The sequence below is a fragment of the Silurus meridionalis genome, chromosome 21, assembly GCF_014805685.1.
Source record: "Silurus meridionalis isolate SWU-2019-XX chromosome 21, ASM1480568v1, whole genome shotgun sequence".
Classification (NCBI taxonomy): Eukaryota; Metazoa; Chordata; class Actinopteri; order Siluriformes; family Siluridae; genus Silurus; species Silurus meridionalis.
Genome location: NC_060904.1, coordinates 11452762 through 11475238, shown reverse-complemented (window position 1 = coordinate 11475238; position 22477 = coordinate 11452762). Strand labels below are relative to the sequence as shown.

The window sequence follows — 22477 nt, the reverse complement described above, 5'->3', positions numbered from 1 at the left end:
GGGTCCAGCATTCTGTCACAAGGCTCGGAAGCACGCCTTTCGGTGGTTTCTTTTCCTTGCTTTGAGAACGCCCAGCTCCGCTTCTCTTTCTCTGAGACAACCCCTCACCCAGTCCCCTTTGAAGAGCTATTAAAGGGAGGGACCCATGCTGATCCATGCTTGAGATAGATCGGCCGGCCGATCAGCAGCAAGCTCGCCTGTCCTATCAGGCTGACCCACTATGGGAGCTAGATGTGGGAGATACATTGAGTGGTCAGAAAGCCAGAGCTTCGCTGTGCGACAGACTTAGCTCTCAGGACATCTAAAGAAACCGCTTGGGCCATTGGCCAGTCCATAGCCGCTCTTGTGTCTACTGGTATATAATGCATATATGTATATGTATATGGTAAATACTGAAAGGCAACTTTGTTATAGTTTTTATAGTCCTCTTTGCACAGTACTGTATATTCAGAGTATAGATAGAGTATAGGTTAGATTTACTGGTCGGCGCTATCTTATGTTATGCGTATTGTCCCACACTGTCTTGTGTTGTCTTGTGTTGCCTGTCTGTCTGTACTGTTTTTTGTCTCCACTGTTTGCACTAGGTTACACTCGATGCATCTTTATGTTATGTGTTGCAGCTCTATGTTGTTTAGTGTAGCGCCAGGGTTCTGGAGGAACATTGTCTCGTTTTTACTGTGTACTGTGTACCACTGTGTATAGTAGAAATGACAGTAAAAGCCTTTTGACTTGACTTGACTTGACTTGGTATCTCCCATGTCGCCCTGCCCGAGCAGGCTCTGGTCATGGAACATAGGAAGTTCCTGAGGTTTGCTTTCGTGGCCGAAGCTTCCCAAAACTGGGTCCTCCATTTCATCTTACCCTCTCACTCCACACCTTCACACTTTGTGGGGCAATCCACTCTGTACGCTCAAGGTCATGCGGCGAGCCCCACATGCATTATATGTGTGGAGAGATCCCATATTCTTGTCACCGGGCCCCGTGCTGGGAGCTCTGAGGAAGGCCTCGTCACATGGCATATCAATTGAGATGCTGGCCATGCTTCAAGCATTGAAGCATTTCCATCCAGAGCTTATGGGCCACCATGTGTTGGTCTATACAGACAACACATCAGTGGGTGCCTACATCAACCATCAAGCGGTTCTCCGATTTCGCCTCTTGTACAAGCTTGCACATCGGATACTCCTGTGGGTCCAGGGGAAGCTGCTCTTCTTGAGGGCAGCGTATATCCCAGGCCACTTAAACAAGAGAGCGGATGCCCTCTCGAGAAAAGGGCTGAGGGGAATGACGTTTCCACCCTGAGGTGGTGGAGCAAATTGTCTGAGATTTTACAGAGCACAGGTGAACCTGTTTGCATTTGAGAGACATAGCACTGTCCCCTCTGGTTCATGGTCCATGACACCTCCAACCCCTCTTGGTACAGGCGTGGCCGAGGCTGCACCTGCACGCCTTTCCCCCTGTTGCGCTGCTCCCAGGAGTTCTGGAGCGAGTTCGCCAGGACGGAGTCCGTCTCCTTCTGGTGGCCCCATGGTGGCCAGGCAGGCCATGGTTTGTGGACCTTTTAGCCCTTCTCGAACACCCCTTCCTGGGAGATTTTTCTCAGGGGGGATTTTTTCAGGCACAGTATGTCACCCCCACCCGGGGGGCACAGCTTCTAGCCTCTGGTCTCTCCACCGAGGTGGTAGAGACCATCATCCAATCCAGAGCTCCCTCCACAAAGAAGTCGTATGCCACAAAATTTCCCCTGTTCATGGTTTAGTGCAAACAACACCCCTTGAATCCAGTTAACCCCCCGGTCGGCTCAGTGCTGGAAATCCTTCAAGAACAGTTTGCCAAGGGGTTGGCTCCTTTCACCCTAAAGGTTTATGTGTCCACCATTGCAGCTTATCATACCCCCCTCATGGGGCAGTCGCCTCCGGTACGATTTTCAGTGCCCTCGTGGGACTTTGCCATGGTCTCTCAAAAGAGTGGTAAACCTTCAGGCCCTCTGTGGCCCCTTCTTCCCTAGAGTTCACTCCAGGCATGGCCAGTGCCTTCCTCTACTCAAGGCCAGGGTATGTTCCCAAGGTACTCTCTTTTGTCCCACGACCTGTTATGCTCCAGGCATTCTTTTCCCCTCCCTTTCAGGCCCCAGACCAGGAGAAGCTAAAAGACTGTGTCCATATGTTTACAGAACGGAAGTGTGGAGAAAGTCGGAGCAGCTGTTTGCTATGGCCCTCCCAGGAAAAGTTTCCGTGTGAACAAGCAGACTTTCAGCAGGTTGATTGTGGAAGCGATTTTATTCTCTCATGAGTCCTCTGGTCTCCCACTCCTTTTGGAGTCAGAGCTCACTCTACTCGGAGTGTGGAACCTCTAAGCCTTTGTCCTCTGGAGTTTTTCTCCAAGACATCTGCAATGCTGCGGTCTGGTCCACCCCACTGACCTGTGTCAGATTTATAGCCTTGACCTTATTGCCACTCCTGGCCCCTCAGTCTTTCGACCTAGCTGTGCCCATCCACACTAGGCAGAGATTGGTCAGTCTGGCGTTATTGGACTCTCGTTTCCAAAGCGTTGTTAATGCCACTCAAATCACTGCATCTCCATGCCACACTGCCCGAATCCTTTCAGTGCGTCCTTCCCTTTTAGAAGCTAGTGCCAGTTTCACTCCATGTGCGTTTTATAGCTTCCAGGTTGTCACATCACCTTTCCACTGGACTGATTGCACACCTGATTCACAGCATTGACAATGTGTAAGCGTTCCCAAAGCGTTGTTGACGAATTGTCTTGTTCCCTCAGGGAACCATGGTTACATACGTAACCTGGAGATGTTCAGAGCTTTAACTAATTGACTGTGTTGTATTAATTGCTCACTGAAGAGACTGTGCAACAACTGGCAATTTGCTTTTGAGTTGTGAACCTATATATTAAATTAATGTGGGAGAGGTCATCAGTCATATAAAATTCCCATACAAATATGTGTCCTCATGTATAAACTTGGTATGTTTGTGAGTTTTGGCTTGTATTCAGACATCAGGCCTGAAAGTAATGTTTCACAAATAAAGGACCTCTGTTCTAAAATTTGGTTAGTTGCAGGCATGTGAAGTTGGAAGAGAGACTAGGATGCTTCCCATCAGAGCCCATTTTAGAGAGAATGTTTAAAAGGTTAGAACAATCATGTAAATGCAGAAGCGGTTAGAACCTTTAGTGTCACTAGGGATTATCTGCAAATTTTTACAGTAAAGCATATACTCTTTTATTCATTACCAGGAATTATGTTACATAAATGTCAGAAGAAATTAATTCACAAAATTGCCTCTTAGTTTAAATGATTATACTTATCTTTCAAAAAATCTTTGCTGGTATTTGCTGGTAACCAGTTTATATGTTTATCAGTGTATCTACCTATTATAAGATGGTAAAACTATAATGGCATCTCTGTGAATAGTGGTTTGTGAATGGTATTTGTTGTAATTTGTTAGTCTGCTGTTAATGTGTGTTCTTTATGTTGTTCATTTTAAATGTTTTTTTTAATGCTTCTGTTAAGTTTGAAACCTGCAAATGATAAACTGTAAACTGATTTTACACCACATTATTCAAGCTTTGCTTTGACTCAGAAGTAGAGCAGAATCCACCATAAGGATTTTGTAGTTCATGAAATTCATTCAAAGGATTAGGCAGCTGCTTAAACATAAACAATTACTAAGTTCAACCACATGTTGTCCAGGCAGATTTATTTTTTATTAGTTATCTAAGGAAAAACTGCATTTTTATATAATAGCCCTGCTCTAATCGATACTCACCTTTAGGAACACTTAAAGTTTTATCCATGCCTTCACTACAACCTGCTGTGTTTACTGGTCTCCCTACCAACATAATTTCCAAATTACTCACAGTACTCATAGTAAAAACTGATTACTCAAACCCTAAAGGTTCTACACATGTTTCACCCACACTCTTTAAGTTACACTGGTTACCCAGCACCTATTGTATTCAAACCAAAACCCTCCTCCTCACCTACATAGCCTTTGATAACTATAACCCAGGTTACCTGACTGAAGTGTTACTTCCATGTGTCAACTGAGAAAAAAACAGAAAAACAAACTAGAGATTAATACATTCCTCTATGGGCCATATGTTTTTTAGAGTTATAGAATTCACTTTCAAAGAGCCTTCACAAAATCTAAATTTTCTCCTTTAATTTATAACTCAGAACCGGTTTATTGAGTCTGCTTCTTTGGTCATCTAGCCATCACAATTTGGCCATTGCCAAAATTGCTCAAATTTGATAAAATTTGAAAATGTAATGGCATTAAAAAAAAAATGCAACATAATATATATATTTTTTTTAAATAAACATAAAATACAGCGTTTTAGCTTATCTGACTTGACTAATTCAACCAATCTTCTGTGAAGCTGAACTAACAGGTTTCAACTTTATATTTGCATCATTTTATATGTTGTTTTAGTTGCCTATTGTTGGCCCAGAATATATTACCTTTTGTCTTGCTTCCTTAACTGGGAAACTGGAAAGAAGTCAATTATTGTACAATTACTCATGAGAATAACATTAAAACAAGCTTCTGTGATTGATGAAGGCCATTTCTGTTGTTTGGCATTTGAAACAGCAGCAGAGGGATGATACATTTCATTTTAATTCATAGTTTTTGCCTTTGTTTTCTTGTGTTGAATGTGTTGAAGAGGTGCCCAATTTTTTTTTTTTCTATCAAAGGCCAGAAATTGGTCTTGATTGAAGGCCGTGGGCTGAAATAAATGTTGCATTATACCAAGCTGTTTTATAATACACAATTGGTGCCATCGTTCCCCTTATTTATAATTCATACCATTTATAAATAAATAAATAAATAAATAGAAATCATAATCTTCTTAACTAATGCAGTTTTATTTTCTAATGTAGTATTTTAGTACAGTGAAACATAGTACAATGAAAACATATAAACAATCCTATTTATTATACAGTAGAGTTCAATGCCGAATTCAGCTTATTGAAGCTATTAGCAATACAGCCACATGTTTGTAAAATTAATGACCTCTAAGAAGATACATGAAGCTGGTCTTCACTTATATTCTCTACAGTTAATTTACTTATATTTTTATGCCATATATATTAAATTAGAAATAAATGTCTATGCCAGTTGAAATTTATTCCCATCGAGGTCAGGCTTTATTGTGCTTTCATAATGTCTCAGGATACAGCTGCATAGACACAGACAAAAGTCAGACCCTAATACTAGCATTTCACCATAGCACTTACCTACAGTAAAAGCTCGGTAGAGATCTTGAAACCTTTGAATTAGGAGCATGTGAAAGAGATGAGAGTGCCAGATTGTACAATTGTACAATTCACACAAAGCCACTGTCATGAAAAAAAGTTGTTTAGCAGTAATGAATTAAAAAAAAACACCAGAGAGGTGACTTTGTGTCTGTTGTGTAATTATCCCTGTACAACGACAACAGAAACAACTCATTCACCGCACTCATTAGTGGAAATTGCAAGGCTTTGCCTATTGTTTTTATTATGACTCAAACCAAATGTTATAATCTACTAACAAATGTTTATTTTGGATTAGTCCCAGAACAGAAAATGTTTGAATTTTTTATGCCTGTGTCATTGAGTGGTTGCATTTTGTATGTAACTTTTAGTTTCTATGAGTGATATGATTCTCTGGAATCTCTCAAGATGCCAGAATACAAAAAAAAAAAAAAGGTCTTAAATTCAAGTGTAAATGCCAGTTCATGTATGGATATCTATACATTTATCAAACTATAATTTCAAAAGCATAAACAGGAATTTAATTACCCATACCACTAATGCATGTATGTCTTTTATAAAGCAGAAAATGGGATTCAATTTGAAAAATGTTTCTTCAATAACAGAGTGAATAAATAAAGAGAGATGATGAGAGAAGAAACTACAGTAAGCAATTTAAAATAACATGGGAAAAGATAATTCCTTATTGTGTAAAGAACTGTAGTTTTAATTGTAAAAGAAAGAAAATACACCCACACACATTCTTTTGCAAATGTCAAAGAATGAGTTTGAATTACTTTTTATATTCTTAACCTGTTACATAGAGTACTCATGCTTTGCCAGTAGTCATCAATATTTAACAGCTGCTGTTGTTATGATTTTTTTTTACTGCTAATGTGGCTTTACCCGCTTGCACGCAAGGGCTTGGCTGTGTGCCAATAGTCTGTCAGGGACACCAGGAGATTGACAGAAAGCTTGTTCGCGTGACAACAGTACTTCGGTCAGCCAACTCCAGTCTCTAAAAACAGCACCTAGCTGTGTCTATGTCTCTCTGCTATAATCTACTCAGCCTCTTTGAAAGAAGGAGGGTTTTTAGCAAGAGACATTCTTTAAATGAGTTGGTTTACAGCATGAAAACTGTCTCTGTTCCTCTGAGACATAGGCCTACTTAAATATAATGTAGTGTAGCTACAAATAGAAAGGAAATGCATGCAAAAGAGCATGTAAATTGTCAGAACTGTTTAATAGGTTATTAACTATTTCATGTTGCTTACATTGCAAAATTCATACACAACACATAGCTAGACTTGCATGACTTTTATTAAATTAAAGGTTCTCCAAAACTATTAGAGCAAAAAGTGATCTATAACTGTTTAAATGCAGTGTAGATAAGCATTTTAGTTTATTTTTAATGAGGACAGAGGTGTGTCTTACAAATCTAATAGAAACTACTATATATAATTATAGAAAGTTTAAAAATAATTTTAAATATGCCACAACACACAGTTGACTCATGCAAACTTTATTAAGCCAACAAACTTAATTATGTACAAACATCATTATGTACAAAGTAATGATCATAGGAAAAATATTAGCCTTAAACCTTTTACTTAAAGATAATGACTGCATACTATAAAGTCACTTTGCCCAAGTACTCACTTAATTCCTAAACACATAATAAGCTCATCATACTTTTGAATTCAATCATATGCCACATTTTAGCATAATTTACTTAACAACCAGGTAACAACCATGTTTTTTTCATACATTTAATATTTAATATTATCATATTTTTATTTATATCATAATTTTTTATATACTTTTAAACATTATGTTCACATCTTCATTATCTGATTCATGTGGTAAGTTGCATGAACAGCTTAGTCCAGGAATGGTTCCAGAGTCTTTGTATGAAATTTGAAGATGTGTAGAATTGTTTCCCAGTACAAACCCCAAATCTATTGTACAGTGCTGTCAGGTATACTTTTTATGTAACACAACAAAGGACCTTAAAGTTTAATTTGTTTCTCAACTGCATACACACTAATAGTTAATGGTTTCTCATAACTATTAATAATCTTAATGTGTTTAAATTTGTGCTACAGATGGACTGCACTATTTAAGCAGAATTTTACACACAAATCACTACACTAAATGGTTTGCATGCAAATTAGAGCTATTAAAATGACAACACATCTGTTCAAAAATGCTCAAAAACGATAACAGAAGACAACAAAGAATGTGAGGAGGAAGAGGAAGAGACAAGGACAGAATCTTTATGAAATGAAATTTGGACGATTTTGAGTTATCATATCCTTGACCTTGGGTTTAGCTAAACTTTATTAACAAATTAAGCAAAACTTGCAATCTTCTGCTTACATGACAGTATATTATTAGTACAGTACTTTACTGTACACCACACAAACAATAGTGCTTCACTTCGTTGTCATTTAAGCACTATACAGTAACTGTCACTGTTTATATTCTATGTACTGTACTGTGATACTGTAGTTCAGTGTACTACATGTAAAAACACCAATGACTGTACATTTTTACTTGAGTTGAATATACAGTACTTATTTTACACCATAAACTTTTTGTCCTATATGACATATAAGCTTATTAAGAATTAAATCCCAGTTATATAACAGTGCATATAATTTTTTGCACATTTCAGCAGAAACTGTTATAGAGGCAGACAATGACTAATAAACAGTGAACCCTGACTGTAAACATGGTCATGGTGATTATCATTATTTACCATTGAAAAAAATCAGAGCAGAGTCATAAAACATTTTCTCCATTGGGATGGCAAACATGTTGTGTGATGTAGGTGTAGCCATGTGAATATACCAATATACTGTACAGACCAAAGTAAAATGTGTCTGATTGTTGTTGATGTTATACTTTGATGGATTTATCTGCGTAAGTTCACATAGTATTTTGAAGGCTGTAGTATAATGTTGTTCAATGGGTCTTCAATTATCTGTGTTAGCAGGTTATTCCTGATTTACTGTATTAACAGTTTTTTGGATTAGTGTAGTCGTCTATATTTATCCTGATTCTGTGCATTACAAATGTTTTTGTGTGTGTGTGTGTTTTACTTGTTTGTGTATCATCTGAGTGAAATGTTTAGTGTAACTTGAAGTGTGACTGATTTTGGTTTGGTGGTTACTTTGAGAGGTTTTAAGATCTATCTAGCAAACTAGCACTGTCTGTTGTTTTCTTCACTCCCTGCTGCATCAGAGGAATGTCTTAAATACCCAGCAGTATTTCCATTGTCTGCAAAACTGTTGCTTTTGGTATTAATGGCAATGTGGGCAAAGTCTGGTTTGTGGTAGTAGTGTATGTTCTGATGCTAAAAAGTGGCAGAACAATCAATGCACAATCTTACCCGGAAATTACAGTAGATTGGGAAACTTGGCGAAGTTAAATAATCCACAAGCATTTTGCAATGTATGAACATACTAATGGTATTAAAATGTTTGGGTCAAATAACAGGCCATATATTTGTTTCAGCAGCAGAGATAAAAAAAAAAAAAAAGTAAAATATTAGAATTACTGTCATGGAAGGTTAACATTGCACTCACTAAAAGAAACAAAGGATTTACATTTATGACATTTTGCAGAAAGGTACTAGTTAAAATCCCCTATCCTTATTCAGAGCAACTTGTGAATTTATTTCCACTCTGCCACAAGACATGGAATATAATAGTGGAGAGATTTTGTAAGGAATTTACATTGGTTCATGGTTATAAACATGAAATGTCATCTTTGCAACTCAGGAAGGAAATGAGCAAATGGTTCAGAATGAAACCACAATGCTGGCCCAGAATAAAATATGTAGGGTCATAAAGTAGAATGAAGTGTGAAACTCATATTTATAGTACATTTTTTGTATGGTCACCTTCACTATCTTCATCCATCCACTTACTTGTTTAAAAAAAAAAGATTCTGTAACACCGCAGTGTACAACACGTAGCAGCTTAGTAAGCTGTGTAAAAAATATGAATGCTAGTGATTCGCATGTTGCACCATTTAGAAGTTTATGTGAATTTAACAATACCCAGTCACAGTCACATTTATCACAAACTACCTTTACTTTTAACAGCAGTAAATCAAGTCTTTCTTTTTTGTTGCACTTTTGTTAATTTTCTGATTTGAGAGGACAACATTGATATAAGTTTGTAACTAAAGAACATAAGTGCATTTATAAGTATTGAGCATTGATTACCATTTTGGTCTATATTTTCTCTATAGCCAGTCAAGAAAAGCAGATGATGAAGCACCTCAGTCCTTCATCCAGTAACGACATCACGGGTGAAGCTATGCCTTGTGTTTCTGAGAGTGGGCTACTCCTGGAGGTGTGTCTGTTTCCTCTGTCCATCTTCCTATAACCTAGTTATTTAAACATGTTTACTGATAATCTTACTTAATTGAATGTATTTCCTCATACTTCTTACTGTATTTGATATTTCCCAACATGTAAAAACCCAATTCCAAAAATGTGACACTGGGTGAAATGTCAATAAAATGCCAATAAAATGTCAATAAAAACAGAATGGGACAGGGGCAACAGGCTGGAAAAGTAAGAATTGGCAACAGATCAGTAAATGACTGGGTATAAAAAGACTTAGACCTTAGAGAGGCACAGTCTCTCTCAAGTATAGATAGGCATGTAAAGAATTACATCTAAAAATTGTGGAACAATTACAGAATAATGTTCCTCAACATTATATTGTGAAGACGTTTAATATATTATCATCTACAGTATGTAATTTTATCAAATGATTCTGAGAGTCTGGAAAAAATCTTTTTGTGCTCTCAAGCAGCACTGCATTAAAAACAAGCATGATTCCACTGCATGGGCTAAGAAACACCTACATAAGTAAATGTCTGTAAACACAGTTGCCATGTCATCCAAAAATACATATTAAAGCTCTTATCCAGAAATTATGCTGTCTTCTCTTGACCAAAGCTCTTTTAAAATGGACTAAAACAAAGTAGAAAACTGTTCAGTGGTCAGAAGTGTAAACATTTTTAATTATTTTTTAAACCATCTTTAGTCTTCTGGACTAAAGAGGAGATGAGCCATTTGGCTTATCATTAGTGCTTAGTTCAAAAGCCTAACTCTCTGATGGTATGGAAAAGCACCATCAATTCTGAATGGAATATACAGGTTTTAGAGCAACAAATGCTTCCATCCAGACATCTTTTTCAGGAAAGGCCTTGCATATTTCAGAAAGCCAATATTAAATGCATACTGCATCTATTACAACAGCATGGCTTCATAGTAGAAGAGTCCAGGTGCTGAAATTGCCTGCCTGCAATCCAGACCTTTCATTTATTAGAAACATTTGGTGCATCATGAAAGGGAAAATACAACAAAGAACACCCACAGCTACTGAGCTGCTATCCCTACTTTTTTGAGACATGTTGCAGTCATCAAATTCAAAATTACTTTATATATTCCTTAAAAAGGTACAAACCCAATTCCAAAAAAGTTGGGACACTGTACAAATTGTGAAAAAAAAACGAATGCAATGATGTGGAAGTTTCATTATTTTTTTACAAAATACAACATAGATGACATATCAAATGTTTAAACTGAGAAAATGTATAATTTTAAAGGAAAAATAAGTTGATTTAAAATTTCATGGCATCAACACATCTCAAAAAAGTTGGGACAAGGCAATGTTTAACACTGTGTGGAATCCCCTCTTCTTTTTATAACAGTCTGCAAACGTCTGGGGACTGAGGAGACAAGTTCCTCAAGTTTAGAAATAGAAATGTTGTCCCATTCTTGTCTAATACAGGCTTCTAGTTGCGCAACTGTCTTAGGTCTTCTTTGTCGCATCTTCCTCTTTATGATGCGGCAAATGTTTTCTATGGGTGAAAGATCTGGACTGCAGGCTGGCCATTGTGCCAACATTGTGTTCACCGACAATGATTTCTGGAAGTATTCCTGAGCCTATGTTGTGATTTCCATTACAGTAGCTTTCCTGTATGTGAGGCAGTGCCGTCTAAGAGCCCGAAGATCACAGGCATCCAGTATGGTTTTCCGGACTTGACCGTTCCTTGATTGTTTCAGATTCTCTGAATCTTTGGATGATATTATGCACTGTAGATGATGATAACAATTTTTCTCTGAGAACCTCCTATCTGATATTGCTCCACTATTTTATAGGGGATTTGGTGATCCTCTGCCCATCTTGACTTCTGAGAGACACTGCCATTCTGACAGGCTCTTTTTATACCCAATTATGTTGCCAATTTACCTAATAAGTTGCAAATTGGTCCTCCAGCTGTTCCTTATATGTACATTAAACTTTCCTGGCTTCTTATTGCTACCTGTCCCAACTTTTTTGGAATGTGTAGCTCTCATGAATTCAAAAATGAGCCAGTATTTGGCATGACATTTGAAAATGTCTCACTTTCAACATTTGAAATATCTATATTCTATTGTGAATAAAATATAAGTTTATGAGATTTGTAAATTATTGCATTCCTTTTTTATTCACAATTTGTACAGTGTCCCAACTTTTTTGGAATCGGGTTCGTACATTCCCTCAGTGTAAACAAATGAAACAGGGGTTAATAAGATTTACAAATCATTGCATTGGTTTTTTTTTTTTGTTTTTTTTTACATTTTCCTATTTTTGGGGTTGTATAAACCATAAATGTTATTTGAAGACAGTATTTCTCATGCCTTTTGATATTCATCTTCTTGATAATGAATGGGAAGGTTTGGCTAACCCTTCATGTGTAGCATCCAGCGTAAATTAAGTTTTTTTTTCTTCCTCAAACAAAACCTTACAACGACACTAAAATGTTACTGCTCCCAGACCTGGTGATATTTAATCTTGAACAAACTTTCTTTTGTTGTAGTACAGTATAATATGATTGTTGTATATTATACTGTATATTGTTGAATATTATGATTGTTCTTCTGGGAGTCAAGATTGCTTAGCCTCCCAAAAACCATTTCAGCAAGTTCGCTCACTCTTTTGCTTGGATGACTTTGAAATGCTTGTAAAGCTTAACACTGCCTTGTTGAAGTCTCACCGATAATATGAAATGGAAAGCTAGAGGTCAGATTAAATGTTGAAAGAAATTAATAGTTTGCCCCACTTTGGTATCACCCACTTAAAAAATAATACCCTCAAATCACATTAAAAAAATAAAACTATGTAATAGAAACTGTGTAGTGGAATCAAAAATAAAGATTGTTTACTTAACCTAATTAAAGTCCAGTGGGGTTAAATTCCCCTTTAGGACAAACTTATAAATTCTCACTTTTCTTTCCTAATCACTGAGCCAATGGCGTTCAAATGATCAGTCAAGTCAAAAAGCTTTTTAATGCCATTTCAACCATATATAGCTGTGTAGACAGTGAAATTGGACAACATTTCTCCAGAACCCTGGTGCAAACAGGGCAGACAACACAAGACAGTGGGGGACAGATACACAAAACACAAAATAGCGCCGACCAGTAAACCTACTGTATAATATGTTATACAGTACAATGTGCAAAAGAGAACTGTATACAAGTAAGCGTATTTGTAAACATAACCACAATGTTGTGCAAAAACAGCAGTAGCAGCAGTCAAGAGATGCAAAACAACTTTTAAAAGTATAATATGATATAACATTGTATGAAGTCAACAACCATCTCTTTGGTTTTGTCAACATTCAGAGACAGGTTGATGGCTCTACACCAGGTTGTTAACTGTTTCACCTTCTGTCTATATGCTGACTTGTCGTTCTTGCTGATGTCATCAGTGAACTTGATGATGTGATTCGAACTGTGCATTGCTACACAGTTGTGAGGAGATGCTGTTCTCGATCTGAGGTCTCCCAGTCAGGAAGTCCAGGATCCAGTTGCAGAGGGAAGTGTTTAGGCCCAGTACGCTCAGCTTTTCAATAAGGTGCTGAGGGATGATTGTGTTGAATGCTGAAATGAGGTCTATGAACAGCATTCGTATGTAGTATAAGTATATTCGTATAAGTGTCCTTATGTAAGTGGCATGTAGGAACAATGGTGCTGCTCAGGGACATGTTGAAGATGTCAGTAAAGACATCCACTAGCTGTTTTGCACATTCCCTGAGCACTCTGGCAGGAATGTTGTCTGGTCCAGCAGACTTCTGTGGGTTAACTCTGCATAGAATTTTTCGATCCTCACTTCAGCCGTGGATAAACAAAGCACCTGGTCACTGGGTCACGTTGTTCTGCACCTCAAACTGGGCATAGAAGTCATTCAGCGCATCGGGGAGGGAGGTCACAAGCAGGTGAAGTTGTATTGTAGTTCGTTATCGCCTGGATGCCCTGCCACACATGCCATGTGTTTCCGCCATACTGAAAGTGCCGGGGGACTCTCTTGGCGTGTGCACGCTTTGCCTCTCTGATGGCTTGGGACAGTGTGGCCCTTGCTACTCTGAAGGCAGAGTCACAAGATTTTAGCAGCGCACACTTTTGCGGTCATCCACGGCTTCTGGTTGGCGCGTGTGGTGATGGTCTTGGAGATGGTCACATTGTCAACGCACCTACTAATGTAGCTGGTCACTGATGATGTGTAATCCTCCAAGTTGATGGAATCACTGTTGGTTGCAACCTCCCTAATCATGTCCCAGTCAGTGCACTCAAAACAGTCCTAAAGAGCAGAGGTGGCTCCTGCTGGACAGGTTTTCACCTGTTTCAGAACCAGTTCAGAGCGTCTGTATGTATGCTGGAGTTAGCATAACGAGATGTGGTCTGAGTAGCTGAGGTTGGTGGCGGGGCTCCGCACAATATGTGCCGGGGATGATCCAGCATGTTTCAGCCCCTTTTGTTTCAAAGTCCACATGCTGATGGAGTTTTGGGAACACAGTCCTGAGATTCACATGGTTGAAATCTTTGGCAAAAATAAACAGTCCGTCAGGTGAGCATTATGCAGGTCGCTGTCCCCATAGAGTTCACACAGTGCAGAGTTAGCATTAGCGTTGGGGGGAATGTACACTCTGACAATGAAAGCAGTGGTGAATTTCCATGGTAAATAAAATGTCCTGCATCTTACAGTCACAAACTCCACTAGCGATGAGCAATTGCTGGAGACAAGCAAAGAGTTCTTGCACCATTCTGTGTTGATATAAACACACATGCCACCACCACGAGTCTTACCGCACAGAGTTGCATTTCTGTCGGCACGAAATGCAGCTAGCCCATCTAGCTGAATGGCGGCGTCCGGAACTCTGACGTTGAGCCACGTTTCCGTTAAAACAAAGACTTAGCAGTCTCTAAACTCTCATTGAAGTCGGATGGAGTCCAATTTATTGTCCAGGGAGCAGATGTTTGAAAGTAGAATGGGTTAGCCTTTCCTCGAGCAGCGCTTCCAACATTCCCTCTGCCAGCCACCTGCATAAACGAGGGCTGGGAGACAAGTTTTTGTAGCCAAGGTCATGAAGGTTATTAAGTACCTCATTATGCAGATTTGTTGTTGCGTGATTTCTGTACCGTAATAGCGCCTGGTGGTCATATACATGAACGCAGCTGTCTCCGGTGTCCTTGCACTTGGAAAAGTCGGGCTAAAGACGCGAAAAGCACCATTTTGGATAAGAAGAGGCCGCTAGTGCCGTGCCTCCATAAAAATAAATAAACTTAAGATTCGTATATCTTTATATGTCGAAGGTGTGCCTTAATCTGGCAGGTACTAAAGAAACACAATACATTCACATGGAATGAGCCAAAGTCTCTGAATGCACACAATGATAATGTGATGCGTACACCCCAATAAGATGATCAAAACAGACAGAATTATTAGACTTTTGTCTTCAGAGTTTCTGGTTTTCAGCACACTGCTGACCTGCTTTGTCTCAAATTAAAGTGGAAGTGACAGGGCTTGGCCCACAACACAATTCAACTCACGCAATAATCATCTCCCAGTAGAAACAAATGCTGGTAACAGATGATAATACTCAGAGCCCAAGTTCCACTTTCTGCTACATTATCTACTGTACTTTTAAGTAACTCATGTACTTGTAATTATTAGGACATTTTAGATTTCTAAAAATACAAGCTGTTCTTGCATGGGATATGAGTCTGGTGGTATCTAGCTTGTGCTTTTCAGGAGCCCTCCTGCATATTGTACAGACTTAAGATTACATTGTTATCATGGATTACTGCACTTTTATATTCAGAAGACAAACTATCAAGTTTAAATAGCTGATTTTTATTATGTTTACAACAAATGGCCTTTTTTCAGAACGACGTACAGAAGTGCTTTAGAGTCTCTATCTAAAGCATGTGCTTATGCTACTTTACTAGGACACAGACTAAGTGCCAAATTCTGTAAAGCTGCTTTGAGACAATATCTGTTGTGAAAAGCGCTATAGAAATAAACTTGACTTGACTTGAGTAAGAATATCATTGGACAATTTGTGAACACCGGCTGTTTTTTATGATTACAATCTATTAAAATAATAATAAATAAAAAGAGAGTGAGACAACACAAACCAATAAATGAAGGCAAAGAAAATTAATAATTTAATTATGACAAAACGTGTCACAATTGGAGTGCTGTCTGTTCACTTTATAATAAACACTTTATTAAGTACACTTACTCAATTATGTCATGTCAAATCTGCCGGGTTTCAGCAGCATCAGTACAGTACTGACTCCATGCTGATATGTTTTAACAACTTCAGGTAATGTACAATCAACCATCAGAATGGGGACAAATGTGATCTTAATCATTTTGATGGTGGCCTGATTCTTGGTGCCAGATGGGCTGGTTTAAATATATTTATTTATCTGCTGATTCCCTGGGATTTACACACAGCAGACTTCACTCAGACTATCTAATGTTTCACACGTTTATTTGAATGGATTCTTTTACATTAATTGTAGTGTAAATAGACCCAATATATAGTATCCATTTATATACATTTATGTGCTTTATAACACAAATTAGGATAGCACTAATGCTGCAAAGAGTTTATTGAAGGCTTTGGCATTTATTAACCAAAACAGATTATGACCAATCCTGACTTCTTATCCTCAGTTCACTAGCAACATTTTTAGTTACGATCCTACACTAACTTTTAAATTACAAATTTCAAAAACACAAGCTGAAAAGTAGTGTAAAATATTTATTTGTTTTGCTCTTATTCAGTCCTTAACAGGCTTTGCTCTTATTGTGAGCAGTAATGGAATGGTCTTCTATACTTCTTCTACTATAATGGAGTATCTGGGATTTCATCAAGTAAGTTTATTATTTTATCTACGTTTCACTACGTTTTCACTTTTGAGTCTCACTAAACTAATATAAACCAAATATATATTCTGATTGCAGAACTTAATTTTTATTAATTTTTAGAAAATTATATGTACATTATTTTAGATGGTGTTTTAGCTGTCACATTTCCTGTGGGTTGGTATTATCTTAATGTTGATTTAGTGAGGCATTGAAAAACAAACTAAATTATTAGGTATAGATTAGTGGTCTGTATATATATATATATATATATATATATATATATATATATATATATATATATATATATATATATATATATATATATATGGTATAGTCTAAATATACTGTACCTATATGGAAAACTTATGATATACAAATATATACAATATGAAAATATTAATCAAACCAACATTTCATTTAATTTTTATTTAATTTTATTTATATAAATGTATGTAACATATTGTTACATACAACATAAATGTATAAAGCATAATGCAGTTATGCCATTATATGACTATATTTCATTGTGTTTACATTATGGATAAATCACAATTAGTATCAAAATGATTCTTCTTTTTTAACAATTTAGTGTCAATCTAATTCTATTATCTTTTGGCTCTTTCTGTCTTTCCTCTTCAATTTATAGACTGATGTGATGCACCAGAACTTCTTTGACTACATTCACATAGATGATAGGCAGGAGTTCAGGCAACAGCTCCATTGGTGCATGAAACCCTCTGAGACTTCTGATCAGGATTTAGCCAAAGCAAATGGTATGACATAATAAAATAGTTTGAAAGTAATTTTTGCAATTTAATTGTACTATTTTGTATTTTAAGCACATTGTCATTATTGGTCTATTTGCAGTCCCCTCCATAGGTATTGGAATGGCAAGGGCAACATTTCTATTGTTTTGCTATGGTCAGACATTTGTGTTTAAGATTAAACCAAGCATATGAAATGATGTATGAAACTACTTTGAAGACAAGCATTGTTTATAATGCATTAGGCATTGACATACAAGAATTTGATTTTGTAAGAAGAAATATAGAGGCCTACTATAAGACATAAATCACACATTATCAGTAAGATTAGTGAGAGCAGACTGGGGGCCACAAAAAAATACAGAGATGAGACTCAAAAGTCTTGGTAACAAGAATAAGCTCTATAAAAGAGATGGACAAGCCAGTGTGGATAAAGAAAAGACTTGCTAATCAGACAAGCAGGGTGGATATAGTGTCATGGCTTTGGCATGCATAAGTGCTTCTGGAATGGGCTCACTAATCTTGGTGATGTAAATTATGATGGTATCAGCAGAATAGGTTCAGCCACCACAAAAGAACAGTGCAGCAGTATGATAGTTATTGTGAAATAAATATCAAAGAATAAAATCTACAATTCTAATGTAATTTCATATACATTCTTTTATCTCAAAACTCAAAAGTCATTAATTTAAAAAAAAAATGTTCCTTGCTGTTTCAATACTTTCAGGGGGGAAAATAACCTATATAATTAAAAAAAGAAAACCTGAGCCTGAGAAGAAGAATTAATTAGTCGAGTGTGTGTTTCACAGGTGAAGATTTTGTGGTTAGCAGGTTATTCCAATCCCAGAATGCAGTTTGTGTTCCTCCAGAGTTTTCATCCTTTCTTAACCGGTGTTTCGTTGCGAGAGTGCGCTGTCTGCTGGACAGCACCTCAGGATTTCTAGTAAGTGATGCTCTAAACCCTAAGAGTTTTTCATGCAAGTCGTGATTTAATTTAGAACATAAATAGTTGTGTTTGATGTATTCTGTTCAAGGTTCAGGAGTTACTTAATATCTCAATTTATCATAAATAGAATCTATACACTATATAACTCAGAGAATGGTTCACACATTTACAGCATTTGGCAGACACTCTTATTCATAGAAACATAATTATCTGAGATCAAGGGCCTTGCTCAAGGGCCCAACAGTGGCAGTTTAATGGTGCTGGGATTTGAACACAAAATCTTCGGATCAGAAGTCCTAACCATTGAGCTACAACTTATTATTTAGTTGTCATTTAAATCCTTAGAGAAAAGATAATCATTCATTTTAATTGAAACCCTTATTATACAAACTTAAAGAAATAATCTGGCAGCATTTATAGTGTAATTTGCTAATTATAATGGCTTTTTAGTGACCTATGAATGAGTTAATATGAATATGAATTAAAACAACGTGGGTTGCTCAAAATTGACATGTTTCTGAAGTTGTTCTTGTTCTCTGAATAAAAACATTGACTTACATGTTTAAATTTTTTTGTTGTTGTTTTTTAAGACCTTGCAATTCCAGGGACATCTAAAATTCTTGTATGGACAAAAGAAGAAGATGGCATCTGGCACTTCTTTACCTCCACAGCTGGCTTTGTTCTGTGTGGCCATGCCTCTGCTCTTGTCCTCCATCACAGAAATGAAGATGAAAAACACAATAATTAGGGGCAAGAACAAAATCTCAGGCAGTAACATTATTGATCATAGGTATGCCTTAACTGTCTCATCTTAAATTATTGAAATTAAATTTACAACATTGCTATGGTACACAGATGTTCTCTTACTAAACAGTGTGTGCCTTATAATGTACATGAATCTCTATTTTAAAATGCTTAAAACTTTCTCACCTACAGTGACAGAGAAGAGCACTCCAGAAGGCACTCATTGATAAATGAGGGCAAAGAAACGATCTTTATGAATTCTTCCACTCCTGTAGCTACCTTACTCCAAACACCATGGGCACCATTATCCAAAGCAAATGCCAAATTAAAGAACGAGGATTACAATAGTAATAGTATAGAGCCTCTGAACATCTGCAAGGACTCTTTAGGTGGCCAGAAACTCCCTGACTTAGAGACACCATGGACTCCCAGAAGCTCTTATGGTCCCATCTTTAGTGGTCATGGAGTCAACTTTTTACGTGGTGGTAGAGTAAGCAAGCATAGTCACTATGGAAAGCCCTACAAAATATCCCCAGTGTATCCCAACAGCACAACGGAGCATTATATTCCAAAAATCTATGCCAGTCGTCCATCCCAAGAAGTCATGGACGATAATTATATGGACAGCAACAAAAGTGAAAATCCCTATTATGAAGGCCAAAGACAAGTCTATGATGCACATCTGATAGCTGAGTTACCAATCAAAGTAGAGCATGACTCTGATGCTGAAAACGAACATGACTTTTATGAACAGGCTTGGACAGATCAAGCGCATAGTAACAGCTTTTATGATGGCCTACAAATGAAAGCAGAAGATAGTTATTATGAACAGTACATGCCTTGCCAAAAAAGCACACGAAGTAATGGACAACTGTACAGCAGCCAGCACCCAAATGCCTTAGGAGCAACTGCACAGCCTCTGAAGTGTGTCCTTGATAAAGATACAGAATATCTCCGTCCCCAGAGGCTGGGACACTTACACCCACTCTGTAGCAGCCAAAGTGCTAACTGTATGGACAATTACAATGCTGGGGCTATGGAGAACAAGGGCTTCATACATCAGGATTACAAACCGGGTTGTCAATTCAAAGGACAGGGACTGCTTCATTCCATCAAACGTGAGCCTATGGATTCTCTTTCCTGGCATGAAGGGGAATATGAACAGAATGGTGGACAATGGAATATGATGCCTAATTACATAATGAATATAGGGCAGCCCAAAGTGAATCCAAATATTCTTATGCAATAATGTACACAAATGTCTGCCATATGACGGCTACCTCTGTTATCATATAATCAACCAAAGATAATAAATAAACTGTGGTTATTATAAAACAAAGGTCAACTTCTCCAAGATAATATTAAACAGGACATTTAATGTTACAGGTTCTTTACATTTTCAGATATGGTGCAGGATTATTTTGTATTGAATACATGTTTGTATTAAATTTGTATATTGTGAGGGATTTGCATGTTTATTTTGTTTGTTTCTTGGCACTTTTAAGTGAATATTTGATCTGATTTGATTTAATTGTGATATTAGATTATTTATAAATAAGATTATTAAGAAAAACTATTTACCTAACTCTCGTATGTAATAATTGGTAGCATTTGTTAGTTCAGATTCTTGGTATTTGAACTGTGTACAGTAGTGCAGGGGAAATAATTACCTTGATGTTAGCTGCCAAATGTTTTCATTACTGTTTATTGCATGCTCCCCTTAAAATAACAAAACCTCAAAGGGGTACTAATAGCATTTTAATGGCATAGTGGTGCAACAGGTGTAGCGTTGGCCATGTGCTACAGTTTCTCTTCACTTCACAAATAATATGCTGACATGGATTGGCTATGCTAAATTTAATATGCTTGTGTATGCATAATGTCCTGCAATGGACTGCCATGCCACCTATGGTATATTACTGTTATGCATAAGAGGATAAAGCCTATATTTAAGATAATAAAAACAGTAGTTTAAAAGTAATTGGGTATGAATGTTATTTATTTAAAATTGTTTCAATAATTTTTTAGTTAAAGGTTAAATATTTCAAACACATTATGTATAGATTACAAATTTATTCAGGACCAAGCATAAACAGGAAATTTGGCCCCTCAGCAAATCTGACTGGTGAGCCAAATGACAAGTAAAAGCTACATAACCTTGCTACACCAAGTTAAATATTCTGGAGAACTTTAATAGGCATTGAAAGACAAACTGTTTTTATTTTTTTTTTTTTTTGCATTTTTATAGCGACTAATTTGACTGTAAGAATATCACTTTAAAGCAGCAAGCTAATCTCAAAATATTGCTGTAATTTTAATAGTGCATTTTAATATTTTATACTTAAATTACTAAAGATTAATATTAAAAACAAGGAGTCTGGTGTACTAACAGGATATTTGGGGAATTACATAATTTCCATTTTTCATGTTTGACCTAATAAATATGCACTTTATGATGCAGAATAGAATTTAAAGATTCATGGAAAATCCTTGTTTACTGTTTGGTTTTTTTTTTTTTTTTTTTTTTTAAGTTAGGTGTGGGGAAATATTCCCAATGAACTCAGTATGGACAAAGGTATTGGCACACCTGACTTCCAGCCATAATGTGGTTCTTAGCAAAACTGCACAAATTTGGAGGCCTCCTCACTCTAGTTTATTAATGCCCTTGAGGCTGAATAAGCACAAATCTCCACAAACACACACACAAGAACTATGACTAGAGTTGCCAGATCTCAGTGGCAAAAGCAGCCAAATAGTATGGAGCTTCCTTGAATAGTTCTTATACTAAAATCACAAAATTAGATTTTTACATACTACCTCCAGTTCCACACTTTTAAGGCAGGTTCCTTACTACACTGGCTCACTCCCACTTGCTTTGAAGCAACACTTGTGCCTTCACATGTTGAAGAGCCATACAAGATACCCCTCTGCACATACTGTAGACTTCCATTAGTATCAACTGTAAAACCTGCTATTGGTGGCCGCTCGCCATCTGATGCTGCCACCGTGTGTGGGAGTGTATAGTCTTTATCCTGGGCTGTGTAAATAATATGGATTATGTGTAAATCATACACATAATCCATATCAGCTTCACATCTCCTCTGCAAACCTCAATAATTCCAGCAAAAAAAATTATTAATGTGTGCACTGTCACCGAGCTTTATATATTTATCAGTCAATAGCATTTATATGCTAAATAATATTAGTCAATATTTTTCTTGTCTTCCAATAAAATTCTAAAAAAGAATACCAATATTTAATGGAGCAGATTATATGGATTTTTGGGCAATTGATTAGGTCAAACCTTTTATTCATCCAAAAAAACAAAAGAAAGAAAATCACCCATGTTGTAATCTCTAAACTCCATACCATTACACAAACATTATATAGAACAAATGGAAACCCTTATAACCTGTGCTTCTGGCTTATTCTGCAGACAGACAAGAAACTGTAATTCTGCCTTGTAACAAAGTACCTGCTTTGTATTGTTTAAGGGCATTTTGCTAGACAATTGAGGCAGAATTAAGAAAATAAACATACACAA

The 22477-nt window shown here is 36.9% G+C and overlaps 1 protein-coding gene across 6 annotated transcripts in view; it reads left to right on the top strand.

The window, feature by feature from the left end:
- Nucleotides 1-22458, top strand: part of LOC124403845 — a 30834-nt gene extending 8376 nt beyond the window's left edge. For 3 of the 6 annotated variants that reach the window (XM_046877645.1, XM_046877644.1, XM_046877649.1), the window contains exons 4-9: nt 9509-9612; nt 16396-16485; nt 17126-17252; nt 18053-18186; nt 18780-18979; nt 19126-22458. In XM_046877645.1, the coding sequence (XP_046733601.1) occupies nt 9509-9612; nt 16396-16485; nt 17126-17252; nt 18053-18186; nt 18780-18979; nt 19126-20182 (1712 nt within the window). In that variant the 3' untranslated portion in view covers nt 20183-22458. The remainder of the gene's footprint in view (nt 1-9508; nt 9613-16395; nt 16486-17125; nt 17253-18052; nt 18187-18779; nt 18980-19125) is intronic. The other 3 variants (XM_046877647.1, XM_046877646.1, XM_046877648.1) reach the window with 2 other exon arrangements.
- Nucleotides 22459-22477: the final 19 nt, after the last annotated feature.